The sequence below is a fragment of the Hippocampus comes genome, unplaced genomic scaffold (genome assembly GCF_001891065.2).
Source record: "Hippocampus comes isolate QL1 unplaced genomic scaffold, H_comes_QL1_v1.1 scaffold157, whole genome shotgun sequence".
NCBI classification, from domain to species: Eukaryota; Metazoa; Chordata; class Actinopteri; order Syngnathiformes; family Syngnathidae; genus Hippocampus; species Hippocampus comes.
Window position 1 is genome coordinate 126,148 of NW_017805149.1, and position 15,574 is coordinate 141,721.

General features: G+C 41.9%; 1 protein-coding gene across 2 annotated transcripts in view; it reads left to right on the forward strand.

The window, feature by feature from the left end:
- Positions 1-15,574, forward strand: part of LOC109514751 (diacylglycerol kinase zeta) — a 67,793-nt gene that overhangs the window by 1,275 nt on the left and 50,944 nt on the right. Inside the window, exon 2 of one of the 2 annotated variants that reach the window (XM_019868111.1) lies at positions 3,912-4,021. In XM_019868111.1, the coding sequence (XP_019723670.1) occupies positions 3,912-4,021 (110 nt within the window). Of the gene's footprint in view, positions 1-3,911; positions 4,022-12,133; positions 13,211-15,574 lie in introns of those variants that run through there. The other variant, XM_019868110.1, reaches the window with a different exon arrangement.

A 15,574-nucleotide genomic window follows, 5' to 3' on the forward strand; every position in this document is an offset into this window, starting at 1 on the left:
TTCTTTCCTGAAAGGTCACAAATCTGCAAAATAATCCAAATGTGCAAAGATCTTGACAAATAGAACAGTAGTAGCTTAGTTTCACGGTGTTGCTTTTTTTATTTGTAGCAATACATTTAGTGTGAGACGCAGACACCCACAGACACGTCTTCAGCTCTCCTGTAGGCAGAGACGGAACAGTGCGTTTGTCTTCATAGCTTGTTTGGAAGGAGAAGCGAGTCCAAAGATGCTCCTAAATAAATCCGCTTTGCCTGATAGAAAGAAGCCTCCTCGCTAAACGGCATCGTCAAAAGAGTTGAGAGAACTGAGAGTGCGACAGACAGGTTGGCCATTGTGACCATGTCCAAACGACATCACTTCAAATAGAAATTTAACGAGTGTAAATTATTTGGTGACAAGCAAGCTTGTTCCCCACTGGTTGCATTTAACCAGGTTATAAAACAATAGTGTCGTTCCTAGACCAGACAAGGCACGCACACACCGGACAACTACACAGCATTTTAGTCTGCACAAGCCTATAAATAAGGAAGTCAATGTATTGTTTACCATGATATAAATCGAATGATATCAAACAGAGCAATCCCACATTCTATGGTAAAATGCTTCTATGGGCCATTCAGCCAAATTGGTGCCATTTGCGTCCCATGAAAATGCATTGCGTGTTGATGTGTATTCGTATTCGAAGGTTAACATCCAATTAGCGCAAATGTCACGGCTATAGGGCCTGTATTTGCTAATTTTATGCTAAAAACCCACTAAGAGTTTCATTACAAAAAAAACGGACGTAATAAAACAAGTTGCAGGATGCTTTCCCAACCGATGCAATTCCAAGGTAAGACCAAATGCTTTATCATTTTTAAAAAGAGGGACCCGCAAACAAACAACAGCAAAAACAATGAACTTGACCTTACATGAAATGCCTTTTGTTTTACTTGCTAACACCTTGTGGCAACAGCGTGCAATTGATTGAAGCGTCATTAAAAGCTTTGAAAACAAATGTTTCACTTCAGGTCAAAATTTGAAATACACGCTAATCTTCCATCCTGGATCCATAATTTTAGAGTCGGTGCCGCACCAGTCATGAACCTCACTGCACGTCACTGCCCTACATGTATATGTGACGATGTCTTACCTTTGACCCGGAGTCAGCTCGAATATTGAAAATGGATGAGTGGATGGATTTGGAACCCGCGTCCCAACTTGAACCTTCTTGCTGTAAGTTCAGCAGGCGGGACAATGAAACCTTTCTAAAATATGATAGAGTGAAGTCTGACTATTCATAGAGGCCCAAAGTGAATAAAAATGTTTTATTGTCCATATTAACCTATTCACGACTACTCGCCATTTCCAAAGCAGTCTTCCATCTTTGCAGCCTTTTGTAGAGCATTTTGACTGATATTTCTAGGCTCAGAGAAAAATGTGTTCATGTTAATGTGTTAACAATGTCAAGCAAGAACATCGACTACTTTGTGGCTTTTTCCGTTCTTTAGTAATCAGCAATAGAAAATAGGATGGTTTAATGGGACTCAATTAAAAAAAAAACCAAATATATATATATATATATATATATATATATATATCGGAAATTATTATTATTAGAGGCTTTTAAAATAATTCATCTTGATTAATCACATTTTAATCATATAACATTATTTGTCATAAGATGCATTATTTTAATTTTAATGATGTGAATATTTTTAACCCTGAAAAAAATGCATTTAGTTGCATTTCAATACAAAATAGTAAATAAATGAAATAATAAATGAATTGATTCCAACCAGAACTGAACACACCTCAAGCTAAAGTGCCATTTTATATTTAGGACAGGCTTAGCAGTTGTTAGGCGTTATCACATGTCTTTATCACTGTAGCATGTGGTTTAACCCTATTTTGTCAGAGGCTTACATTCCAGAGCAAATAGTTTGCAAGTGAATTTGTACGTTTGTCTGACGTTGCCGTACGAGTTTGGGTCCTGAAACCAGTCTGTCCTTTTCATCGAGTTTGGTGTGCCTCAAACGCATACTGAAGACAGCGCTGGTGGTTTGTGTGCTCACCGCAACATCATTTCCAGGTAGATCGGTACTGGCCACAAATATGAATAGAAGCTGAGATACTGGCTCGGTTAGTTGGGGAAATTTTCCCATCAAAGGTAATGCATGAATATTGAACATGAGCCACAACCTGCTCATTTCTAAAACGATTGTCGTGAGGTTTACTTTTTTTTTTTTTTTTGCTATCGCTAACTTTGCAGCATCCGCTTTTAAAACAGAATGATTGAATAATAAAAAAAAAAAGAGAGCTGTTGTGTATGTCAAAGTTTTGCGACAAAATACCAATTACTACTTTCCTATAAGCCATTTTGGAGTATTGGGATACAATACAGTACTGCAAATTAGTTTTGATCTTCGGCTCAGTGCTTACTGTCCCTTACGTCGACCCGATAGCGGTTAGTGACAGATCAGCTCTTAACTTTCATCATTGGCAAGAGTGATCCGGACCATTCTGTGCATCATCTTGAGACGTTTACCATTCTGCTACCTCCAGCGTCAAGTCAACGAGGAGACTCGTCTGGCTGTCAGACGTCTCCCGGAATCTGCCATTAAGCTGCTGTTTTTTTTCAAACAAATCAGTTGGTGGATAACGCTAGGCCGTCCATAACTAATATATGGTGCCTTTAGTCCGCTGCACACCGTGTGACACGGCCCAACCAGGCTGGAACGGTCCGTCACAGGAAAAAAAAAAAAGAAAAGACGATTCACACATTGAGCAAGTGAGCCCGACACATCTACCGACTTGCTACGTTGGGAAACTCAGACTCTGTATTGGGTTTTGAGGCTCCATATACTGTGTGCTGTACTGTATTATACATCCATCCATCCATTTTCCGAACCGCTTCATCCTCACAAGGGTCGCTGGGCGTGCTGGAGCCTATCCCAGCTGTCTTTGGGTAGTAGGCAGGGGACACCCTGAACCTGTTGCCAGCCAATCGCAAGGCACACAAAGATGAACAACCATCCACGCTCACACTCACAGCTCGGGACAATTGAGAGTGTTCAATCAGCCTGCCATGCATGTTTTCGGAATGTAGGAGGAAACCGGAGCACCCGGAGAAAACCCACGCAGGCACGAGCAGAACATGCAAACCCCACACAGGGAGGCGGCTGGAGTCGGGATCGAACCCACGACTTCTGCACTGTGAGGTTGACGAGCTAACCACTCGCTCACCGTGCCGCCTGCACTGTATTAGCGGCACTTAATTATTTTCATCCAAAACATGATGTGGCATGATTGTCAACGAAGAAGTTTGTTGCCACAGAGGAAGCGAGTGAGAATAAATGAGAGAAAGTGGATCTATTTTTAGAGACTGCCTTGCCCCATTCATAGACTGTATTTGGCACGGTTCACTTGTGCACATTTTGGCAAAAGACACGGCATGTTTCACCATCTCGACCAGAGCTGCCAAGAAAACAAATGTCGTTTAGTATTGTTGCAAAACACAAAACTGTATATGTATATTGTATTTGCTGTATTTGTACAGCTTGGTGGCAACTGGGTGCGTCTCACTTCATCTTCAAACCCTGGAATGTATTTTGTGCGTGCGTGTAAAAGCTCATGCGCATTTTTGATTGGCTGTTACATGTGTGATGTTCTGATGCCGTGCACTGCCCAAAAAAAACCCAAAAAATTAGTAGCTGACCATCGGCCACGCGAGTAGGCATGAATAGGTCAGTAGCCCCCGGGCCTTGAGTTTGACACCTGTGGCATGTTATCAGGTTGCAGGGTGCATGAAATAGTTAAGCACTAAAAGCACAACAGGGATAAATAAATAAATAAATGAATGAATGAATGAATGAATGAATGAATGAATGAATGAATGAATGAAAAATAATCTGGCTTATTTATTGTTTTAGATGCCCGGACTCGAAGAAGAAGGAGTACAGGAAAAGGAGTACAAGAGATCAGCCTCTCAGATGGAAGCCGAATTTCTGCAGTTGACTTTCCGGAAGCAGGTGTCTTACAGGTAAGGAAGTAATGGAAAGCAAAAGAGAAAGTGGAATGTGCTTCCGAGCAAACCAGTCCAACCTGAAAGTGATAAGATAAGATAAGATAAGAAAACCTTTATTTGTCCCACAATGGGGAAATTTGCAATCTACAGCAGCAAAATTGAAAAGGGGGAGGTGGGTAGAAAAGAAAAACAAAGTATTGTATGCACAAAATAATGTTTCAGAAAAATAATTGTACACAGTACACACACAGATAGTATCCTTCTCTTTGTGCTGGTTTCTTTTGGGGGGGGGGGGGCTGGGATTACCTCACCATAAACCTCTGCGAATGATATCACGTCATCATTTAGTATTATCATGACATCTATAGGTCATACTAAAACAGTTACGACAATGGAAAGAAAGATCACGGTAAGCTCCCACCCACGATACAAGATCGGATGTGTCCCGATGATCAGGTCTGAAACGGGCTGGAGTCTAAAAATCTTAAATCTCACAGTTTTTCACATGTTGCTTTGGTTCATTTCTCGAATCATCCTCAAAGTTTGCAAAACAGTCAGTGCATTAATCAAAACAATTTGCGCGGATAGCAAAATATCCACACGCCAGTTTCATACTCAAAATCTTTAGTTTAGCTTTCAAGTCTGTGTCATTGAACATGAGAAAAATACAGCGCTGCATCGCACAGTGGGAAAAAAAAAATGGGCTTCTGGTTTCTGGGCCTGATCCACATCACAATGAATCTCATTTCTCTTGGGGAGGAAAAAAAAACGTCAAATGGAAATGTGTGAAAATATGCTTGACATGACATCCTGTTCAACCATTTTGCATGCAAAGAGCTAGCGATGAATTGATGCCAAAATAAACACATTGGGGTGTGAGACAATTCAACGGTGACCCATTGCGATATAATTTTCAGCGTCTTTTTTACCTTAAGTGATAAAAAAAAAAAAAAAATAGAAATAAGTCCCTGGGATTGAATGTGTGGAGTCTGAAAAGACCGACAAATATGTCTTGGGGAGTGAATGAGTTTTGACATACACATTTGATCATGTCGGAAACAGCTGATATTTGCACGGATGTGCCGAAGACGTTTGCAACTTGTTCAAAGAAATTAAAAAAAAAAAAAAACAACTGACACCGTAATGTGAAGCTTGAATAACTCGTTTTGAGAATTTCAGTTCTGATCTGAGAAACGTACCAAAGCGACTGCGAAAAACTGCAAAAACGTTCAATGTTCCGAACCAAAAATCTTCATGTGTGTGTTGAAAAGTACTCTCAAGTCATTTGAGGCCGCAAGCGTGAATGGAATGTAGCCAATCAAATAAGCACCCTGACGAACAAACAAGGAAGTCTTGGTAAATAAAACAAAGGACGTCTTAGCCAATGTTGTTTTTCTGAGGCCGCTTTTATTCTGTCTGGAGGAAATCAAAACCTGGATAGCGCTAAACTTCTTGAATTTCAATGAAAAGAAGACAGAAGTGATGGTGCTTGGTCCCAGGGGCCCTTGTACATTCCACCCTGCGGATTTGGGGCCCCCTGGCTGTTTATCAATCATTCAAGTCTTCGTCACATCCCGGCTGGATGACTGCAAGGCAGTTTATTTTTGAGTCAGACAATCCTCCATGAAGAGTCTCCAGTTGGTCCAGAATGCTGCCGCTCGCCTCTTGACTGGTACCCATATAAGACGGACCACATAACCCCTACTCTGGCATCCCTTCACTGGCTCCCTACACAGAGTTCTTTTGAAGATCCTATTATTTGTTTTCAAATCTTGAAATGGCCTCGCCCCACCTTAGCTCACTGAGCTCCTCCGCCCCTGCCCGGTGCCTCAGGTCTGCGGACCAGATGCTATTAGAAGTACCAAGAACTAAACGGAGGCTCAGAGGGAGCCGAGCTTTTTCCGTTTCTGGTCCCTCTCTTTGGAATGACCTCCCGCTGAACGCTCGGCAAGCCCCCTCGCTGCCCATCTTTAAAACTCATTTTTATTCTTTGGCTTTTGACTCCGTGTGATTTTTAGTTGAACTGTTGTTGTGCTTTCTACTGTCTTTGTTATTAATTTATTGTTTTTTTGTTGTACGAATTATTTTTGCTCCACTGACAGCACTTTGTATACAGCTGCGGTTGTTTTAAAGTGCTCCCGAAATACAGTTGCGTATTTTTTAGTTTTATTTATTTTTTTGTATAAGTGGTAGGTCCCTATTTGGAAAGAGGTATTTTCCAAACAACTCTCTCACCTCCGGTCCGAATCAGAATCAGTCAGATATGATCGACAAATATCTGGAATCGTGCAAGCTTTCTTCCTCAGACGACTTGTTTCAACATCGGCAGTGGACGAGAATGTGTGTGCTGCTCTTAGCGTAGCACACCACACACAATACGACCGAAACTCTTAAATGGCTGCTTTTTTTCCAAATCTTTTAAGATTGGGAAAAATCCTTATGTACGGTATGTACCAGGCATTAGGGGAAGCAAAGAAAAATCACAGGGACGTACCAACTGACAGAAAAAAAAACAAAAAAAAAAACAGAACACAACTTATCTTGAATTTGTGAGTAGCTAACATCGAGTAAGTGGGAGTTTGCCGTATTACTCCGATGAGGAGCCAGTATGTGTCAAGTGCAATGACACGGCACACTTGGCTCGAGCATCTCTCAATGGTGCAGATAGATGGAGCCGTGTTATGTAACGCGTGGGGCATCTCCTGCATGAGGTGTTCAAAAGTGAATTGCACCCTCCCTCCCCCTCTCCGGTTGCGCAGAGCTTACGCTCATCCCCAGGGTAGAATAATCAGCAAGGCAGGATATGTGTGAACGAGAGGTGGTGCGGGGAAGGGAAGCGGGGGTCACGGCTGGCCAGCTGGCTGTTGTTAATACTGACACGACGGAGTTATGTAAGTGTCAGTGTTTTTTTTTTTTTTTGGCATCTGTTTCATCTCTCTCCGGCGGGGTTTGATTCGTAATGTATCCATTGCGAAATTAGACCTCTCAAAATAGAAACGTCAGAAGGGACTCTGAAGTAATAATCTTGGATGTTGCCGTTTGTTGTCTCACTTTGAAATCCGGCCCCTCCTGTGATATTTCCCTCCCCTTCATGATTCCTTTCGAGCATCGTTGTGGACTTCAGTATTATATTTCGTTCTTTGTTGCGCGTCAATCCGTGTTTCAGGAAGGCAGGCGCCTGCCATGTGTTGTTTTATTAGAGATAATAAACGTCAACAAGAACCAGACATGAAGCCTTCCTGGATTTAATGCATTTATTCTCGAGAATTAGATCTGGACTTTGAAGGATGCACGGCTTCAAATGAAACAGACGAGATGAACGCGAAGCAGCAGCAGCAGCAGCAGTACGGTGTATTTGGCACGTCTGCCTCCTAGTTCACAGCGGTGTGGGGTTCAGCTCCCACCTTGCTGTGGGGGGGGGGGGGGTTGGCTTGTTCTCGCTTTGTTCGTGTGGGTTCTCGCCGAGGACTCCAGCTGCCTCCCAAATCCCAGAAACATACGTGTTAGGATGACTGAATGATTGTGCATAGGTGTGAATTTGAATATGAATGGTTGTTTGTCAATACCAGCGGTTCTGAAAACATTTGCATTTACATTTGCTATCATTTTTAGCTAACCGTTACGTGCAATACATTTTAATTGGATATCCATCCATCCATTCCTTATCTGATCCGCTTTATCCTCACAAGGGTCGCGGGGGTGGGGTGCTGGAGGCTCTACCAGCTGTTTTCGGGCAGTAAGCGGGGGACACCCTGAACTGGTCGCTAGCCGATTGCAGGGCACAGATAGACAAACAACCATTCGCACTCACAAAAAAAAACCCAGGGACAATTTAGAGTGTTCCATTTACCTGCCATGCATGTTTTTTGGAATGTGGGAAGAAACCGGAGTACCCGGAGAAAACCCACGTGTGTGTGTGAATTGGATATTTAAGTGTAATGTTTTAAAATGAGTCAGCTAGGTGTTATTGTTAAAACGCATAATGTCGCATTGGCTTACTATAATATCATCAGAGATTGACATTCCGTCAGCGCTGATGGACTCCCAGTTTGCTGGCAAATGAGGAGAAACTTTGAAAGACTGATGGACTGAGCGCCGATGGAAGCGGATTTTCTTCCGTCATCGGTATCGTCACTAACCGATTCAGTAGCGGCGGACCTTCTCAGTCAACGACACATTTTGCCGTCTGTAACTCTTGAGCAACAAAATGGAATCATCTCCTCCAAACCCCAAAACGTTGACAACATACAGCTTAGCACTCAGCCAATCAGTGTAATTACCTTCTTTATGGTTCCTCTCTAATCACTTCAACTTCTCCGTCGCCAATCAAGTCCAAAATAAACCAGAGCGCATCTGAGAGCAATTGCGACAAATTCATTCAGGAAATGAAAGTGTTGTTTGTCCCCTGGACACCTTTTAATTTTTTTTTATTTGATTATTTTGTTCCATGCGTTGGCGAGCCAAAATGTTGTGACCAAAGTCACGATCGAATGAAATAAATGCAAGATTTGTATTATGGATGGAGATGGATTGATTGACGGATTAAATTGAATATTTTGTACACTTGGTGCAAAGCGGGAAGTTTAATATTATTGACCGTGATGTCTGTAGCTATCAACGATATTTTGATCAATAATAATAGACCCAAAATGTCAGTTTATGAAATATCTCTTGCTCGGCAGATGCATCCGCAGTAATTCCATTGAACTTTAAAACTCAAAAGCAGTGAAAGATGTCAAAAATGATGACCTGTGCGATTAATATAGTCACGTCTTCAACAGACAGGCTGAATATTGAGAACTATATATAATGATAATAATATAACCGTGTGCAGGACATTTGTTAATATGCATAATATTGCTCGGACAAATGTAATCTGTAAAAATGATTGCACAATGTCCAGGAAGTATTCATCTCAGACCCAGTGGAGCGTTGTAAAACACGATTCGTAGTCATGAGGGAGCTACAACTTTTTCACGCCGTTTTTAATTGTCTTTCTCCTTCTAAAATATATTTTTTAAAAAGTACTGTCGCAGTTCACCTCATTTGTAATTTGTCTGAGTTTATTTTATTGAAGCTCTCTAATCGTTTCAACTCGAATGAAGTGCTTTGAAGCTCAGAGGCTTCTATTGCTCCCTCAGGCGTGATCATACTCGCGATTAATATTGACAAGCGTTGATTTGTCAAGCAGCTGAGGGAGTGGGAGGGGAGGAACAATGCACGCCTTGCCTGGAGCCAGGAAGTTGTATAACGTAGCACCACAGCATGTACCAGAAGGATGGAGAAGGGAAAAAAAACACAGAGAAAATAAAATGTGGCAACTCATTCTGTTCTCCTCTTCCGCCTTGTGGCCACTTCATCTTTGAATCTTTCTTTAATTCACCTTCAAATTTCAAATAATATGCGGTGAAACTATACAACACGTGTGTGTGTGTGTGTGTGTGTGTGTGTGTGTGTGTGTGTGTGTGTGTGTGTGTGTGTGTATTCATTCATTCATTCATTTACCGAGCCGCTTTATCCTGACAAGGGTCGCGGGGTGTGCTGGAGCCTATCCCAGCTGCCTTCGGGCAGTAGGCGGGGGACACCCTGAACCGGTTGCCAGCCAATCGCAGGGCACACAGAGACGAACAACCATCCGCGCTCACACTCACATGTTTTTACAATGTGGAAAGAAACTGGAGTACCCAGAGAAAACCCACCCAGGCAAACATGCAAACTCCACACAGGGAGGCCGGAGTTGGAATTGAACCCTGCACCTCTGCGCTGTAAGGCCGATGTGCTAACCAGTCACCCGCCGTGGAACACAAGAGCACTGACGCAAATGTGCCCCAGCAGTGGGACACTGGTTGAGAATCATTGATCGATCTATCGATGGATTTGCGGGCTGGCCAGTCCACTGTATGCAAGTATATATCGGAGCAACATTTATTTTTATTTTGTCTTCATTAGCACAGCGGATATTAGAGTAATCCAAAAGTAACTACAAGTCTTCAAGTTACATTACGGCCAGTCCACTGTATGCAAATATATATCGAAGCAACATTTATTTTTATTTTGTCTTCATTAGCATAGCGGATATTAGAGTAATCCAAAAGTAACTACAAGTATTCAAGTTACATTACTTGAATATTATGGTACTTGGATGACATCACTAACTACATTTTTTAAACAGGAAACTAGTAAATGTACCAAAATACATTTTAAAAATAACCCTCGCAACCCTGCCATCAGATCAATCTGATAGGCTTTTATCATATGAACCCTCACTGGGCACCAGCTTTTAGATTGTTCCCAAAAATATTGCCCCACATTTATGGAGAGGCTGCAGTGAGCCATTATATAGCCCGAACCTCTGGAACAGTCTGCCAGCGGGCATCAGGATGTCACAGACTGTTGATATTTTTAAAAGGAGGCTCGAGACTCACTTATTTAGTTTAGCTTTTCACTGATTTTTTTTAATTGGCTATTTCATCTCTTCACTAATTCATTTAACCATTTATTTCACTCTCTTTCCCTTTTAGGCTCAAGACTCACCTATTTAGTTTAGCTTTTCACTGATTTATTTAATTGGCTATTTCATCTCTTCACTAATTCATTTAACCATTTATTTCACTCTCTTTCCCTTAATCTACACACCAATTTATTCATGTATCCACTAAATTACATTTTATTTCATTTTGTCCCCTATTATTATTATTATTATTATTATTTTTATCTTAATGTGTATAGTTGACTTTTGGCCTCTTTGAGCTGAAAACTTTTTACAAGTCCTAACTCCAGTGGTGCATTATGGGAGCCTCCATGCTGAGAGGTGTGTTTGAGGAGATGTCATCCTGTGGACTTCCTGGATGCCGGGGGACCAGGAGGGTTCTTCACATTGTGAGAAAGGAATCTCGGTCTGCCTGTGTGGTCTCTGTGACAGCAGACTCTGTGGTTGTGGACGACGGCACCTCTCGGTGTCGGTTGCTCCCGCAAATTGTTTTCATCACCTGGGGCCACGGTGTCTAGTCATGTCTCTCTACACTGTCACGAAATGTGTTGCGTGTGCGTGTGTGTGTGTGTGTGTGTGTGTGTGTGTGTATAGGTAGTGATGCAAGGGTTGTGTTCTTGTATACTTGTTGCCTTTTCGTATTCCCTGTTTTTAATCCCCTTAAAGCACTTTATGTTGATGTTTAATGTATAAAGGTGCAATATGAACAAGATTGGGTTTGGTTTGATTTGAAATGTCCGTTCATATTTAAAATGTCAAAAAGACAAGAACGCCACTTGGTAGTAAAATACTAGTGGATCATGTTCAGGGTTACTGATATACGGATGACAAATTCACAGTTATAGTCGTTTACCGGAGAGAAACCGAGAAAATGGGTCAGCGGTGGGTGTTAAAAGGGTCTCTTGGAAAATTGTGTCAGGCTTCTGAGTGGCATTTTATTTGTCATGGAAATGCTAGTGGGCGATGGATGAAAGAGAAAGTGAGCAGGTGTGCTTGCGTGCGTGCGTGTGTGCGTGTGTGTGTGTGCGCGCGCGCGCGCGCGCACCAATGTGTACATTGGGGATAGAGTTTGTATGGCCATCCTTTTCAAGCTTTGCAGAATGCATCACTTAGTTGTGATTCATTGCTTTGTTGACACTTTTGGCTCAGGGTGAGACAGACATATTTTGCCATATTATTCCACGTTGACATTTAGACACATAATTTGTCAATAACTGTGATAACACTTGTATGAAACAACAGTGTAAATATAAATATTGGTTTACCATCGGTGTCAATGTTATGTTTTCTATCTAATGTATTTTTTGTTGTGTAGCGATAATAGGGCCACACGCATAAATGTTAAGTAATAAGTAATAGTAATTAATGCCTGCATTAACAAGGGTCACGGGCATGCTGGAGCCTATACCAGCTCTGATTCTGATTCTGATAAATAACATGCTACATAACATATTATAGGTTTGTCTATGTAATGTCTCGAGGTTGGTAGGTTGGTTTGTGGTTTTTATTCTTTTTTTGGTATGTGCTATAATAAACTATGAGAAGTTGGCGGTCGGTGTTAGAATTTTTTTTTTGTTTAGGCATGTGACAGGGCAGCTAACAGTTAGGACCCGATCGCGGGATCGTTGTTCTAAGCCACTTCCGTGTTTTGAGCCGGGCGGGCAGGAGAGAATCACGGCTGGTGTGTGAATGTGTCGTTTTATGTGCGCGCGCGCACGCGCGCGGCGCGCCTGTGCTTGTTTTACGTGAGCCCGGCATGCATTTTGTGCGTATTCGTACGTGTCGACGTTTACGTTAATGGAGTCTAAACAGCGAAAATGAGGAGGAAGACGGAAGGAGAGAAGTGTGAACTTGTAGAAGTCAGAAATGGAGGACGAAGAAGCCTCTGAGAAAAAACAGTGGAGGACTGACAAGTGAGACATGAAGTGACACGAGAGTGAGGCTCTGCAAAAACTACTGAGTTGGAGAGGAATGTGAGCAAGGATTAAGTCAACACTAATCTCGCAACACACACACACGCACACACACTTTGTGTGCCTTGTTTCATGACCTTTGGCTCGTGGATTATTGACTTTGTAGCCTTTGTTAGGGTAGCCATATTTGAAGTCTTTTGAGTCCCTTGAACGCCGGTAATAACGTTGTAATAGTCATCTTCACGTTTACATTTGGTGAACACTGTCTAGTTGGTGTTAAGGCAAACGCGTTTACACTGTACCAGCAAATATTTGTGAGCAGGTTGTATGCTATGCTTTTGAAAAGTCATTCAATCACAACTGCCAAACATTTTAGTTGTGAATTGTGTACCACATTTGAAGCTTCTTCATTATAATTGAATGATATCGGTTCACTGTGCTTGAACAAGAACATTCCACAAGCTTTTATAGCTTCACCGGTCAAAATGAGGCAGGCCTAAACCTTAAAGCACAAAACTTCTTAAAAGTATCCGACATGGATATCAAGACCGAGCAGATGTTAGTCGCAAGGATGAACCCACACGATTATTTTCCCGAGGAAAATGCAAGCGATGGAGAGGAATTATTCAAAGACGATCAAGATGGGGGATCAGGTTCCAGCTCATCAACTTCTTCACGACGCACCTGCTCCCCCATCGCCCCCTCCACCCCGAGCCTCCCTCCAAACTGTCTGGAGGAAGAGAAGGAGATGCTCTTCGGTTGCTCCAAATCATTCACTGGACTAAAACTCTTCACAAGAAGGTAAGAGCCAGATAGGCTACAAGTGAAAATCCGTTTGTTGACAGCAGGTGGTGGCATTGGTTCAGTGTTCTTCCAACTGTGTTTTCAACATTTATTTCTGGACGGGTCATCAAACTCGTGTGGAGTGTGTCGGACCCGTAAAAATCATAATGAAAGGAAATACTATGCTCGTACATGTTTACAAGTACATGTTTTGCAAAACATGAGGCGGAACCAAATTTGCAATTTGCTCAAGTTTTGTAATCAACGTGTGCTTTTTAACAGATCACAGTGGTTGTGAATAGAGTCAGCAAAACTTTTAAGTCACAATTATGTGTGTAAATACAGTCACAAATACTTTAAGTCACGGGCATTTGGAGTGCACATCCAAAATCTTCTAAATTTGCGAGAATAGTAGAAATTTGGTTCCATTGTGCAGATTTCTTCTCAACGCCTTAAAAATGATTACTCAACTGTACAACTAAAGATAACTATTCCGAATGGATAAGAAAGAAAGTAAATGCAGAATCTTGATACCTTGAACAAGGCACCCAGTTTACATGAGAAAAAACTCTCGGAACACCATCAAGCGTAGTGATCGCATTTCATTCACACATTGACTCACTAAATATAAAGTTTTTATTTTGAACTAGCCATGATTCACTCCGCTGTATGAGTGGAAACAGTTGTATGACTACAGCCGAACCTTGTTTCAAGTCAACATACCCCGTTTAACAATGTTTCCACTCCTATAACGTTCACATTTCAGTCACAGACGGCAGACGATCCCCAAGTTGAAAGGCCTCGTAGTTGTCATGCCAATGGCGGTTGTGTTTTGTGCCGACAACATTGCTTTGAGTGGTTAGTTGCTAGCATATCGAATCGCAGTTGCAAGGTTTGGGGTTCGAATCTCAGCAGTTAGGGGTTTGCTTGCTTTCACCGTGCTCGCAGTGATTTTCTCTGGGCTTTCCATATCCTCAAACATCTATGTTAGGTTCACCAAAGACTCAAAATGCAGAACGGTTCCAGATTGTCTGTATTTTGCCACGCAAATCTCTGAACGAGACGAGTGTGTATGATTGATTTTGCCTTGGTCAGAAGTTTTGTTCAAAGAAGACCAGTCTTGTCGCTTGCGGTTGTGGTGCCAGTCAAAGGCACGCAAAAAAAAAAAAAAAAATTGCTAAATACAGTGTGAAATGTGTCAGCACACTATTTTTTGACTGAGGACAAAGTTCTCTTGTAATTGTTGGACGCTGATCACAAGTACAGACACGTTTGAGTCGGGCAGAGTAAAATGATTTGGAGAGCTTCCTTTGATGTAACCCAGTGGCACATTGGTTTACAAGTTGAATTTGTTTTGTTACTGTCAACCATCTTTCCTAAGTGAAATAAGATAAGATAAGACCTTTATTTGTCCCACACTGGGGAAATTTGCAGTCTACAGCAGCAAAATTGGAGGGGGGGGATTAATACAATAAAAAAATAGCACTGTACAGTGTAATAGTGGTCATTTGTTAATTAAATTGAATGTAAAGAATTCGATTTACAGCATCATGATATTAGAATGAGTTTTGTGTTGCTCCATCTTTTGGCCACCAGAGGGCAGTAGAACACACGCATACATACCACCCATCGATTTGGTGATGAACAACAGAGGAAGACCTTCACACGGAAGCTGCATTGGGATTGTCGATAGCATTTTGCATTATTATTATTTATTTTTATCTGTTTGAAAGAGCAAGTTCTCCTCAGAAACACAACAACAAAAGAATCCTCTGAGGCTGGCTGAACTCAGGGCTAGTGAACCAAGTTGCAGAAGTCTGATGTGAGGTCACAGACCACCGCTGGTTTGCAGTGTGAAGTGGAACCTTTTCTGAAAAATGTCATTTGTTTTCAAGTGTGCCAAGTGTTGTTCTGCCCAAATAAAGAAGGGGAAAAATGAGTGTGTTTCTCCCAGCACTTGCCATACCTCATTAGTGTGCATAACAATTGCAATTTATCACTCCCATTAATGGAATTTCCAGTTGGAAATAGTTCCCCCCACGTGGCTCACTTTTTTAAAATTTTTATATATATTGAACACATTATTGCGCTATTGTGCACAACCCTTCTTTTTAGTGATATTTCTCTGTGCATTTCAAGTTGATTGTGTTTGCTGTCCGGTATATGGGGAAAGTCTTGTTGCGCGTCAAGGAAGTACGGTACATGCTGGTTTATTTTTGTCCCATGTTGAGGCTCTCATGCTCTGTCTCCTGGCCACACCCTCTCTCTCTCTCTCTCTCTCTCTCTCTAACATGTGCCCTTCCTCCCTTCTTCCCCTGGTCCTCTTGAAACCCCGCCACCCCCCCACACCCCCTTCAAATGGACCGGACCACTTTTATGTTC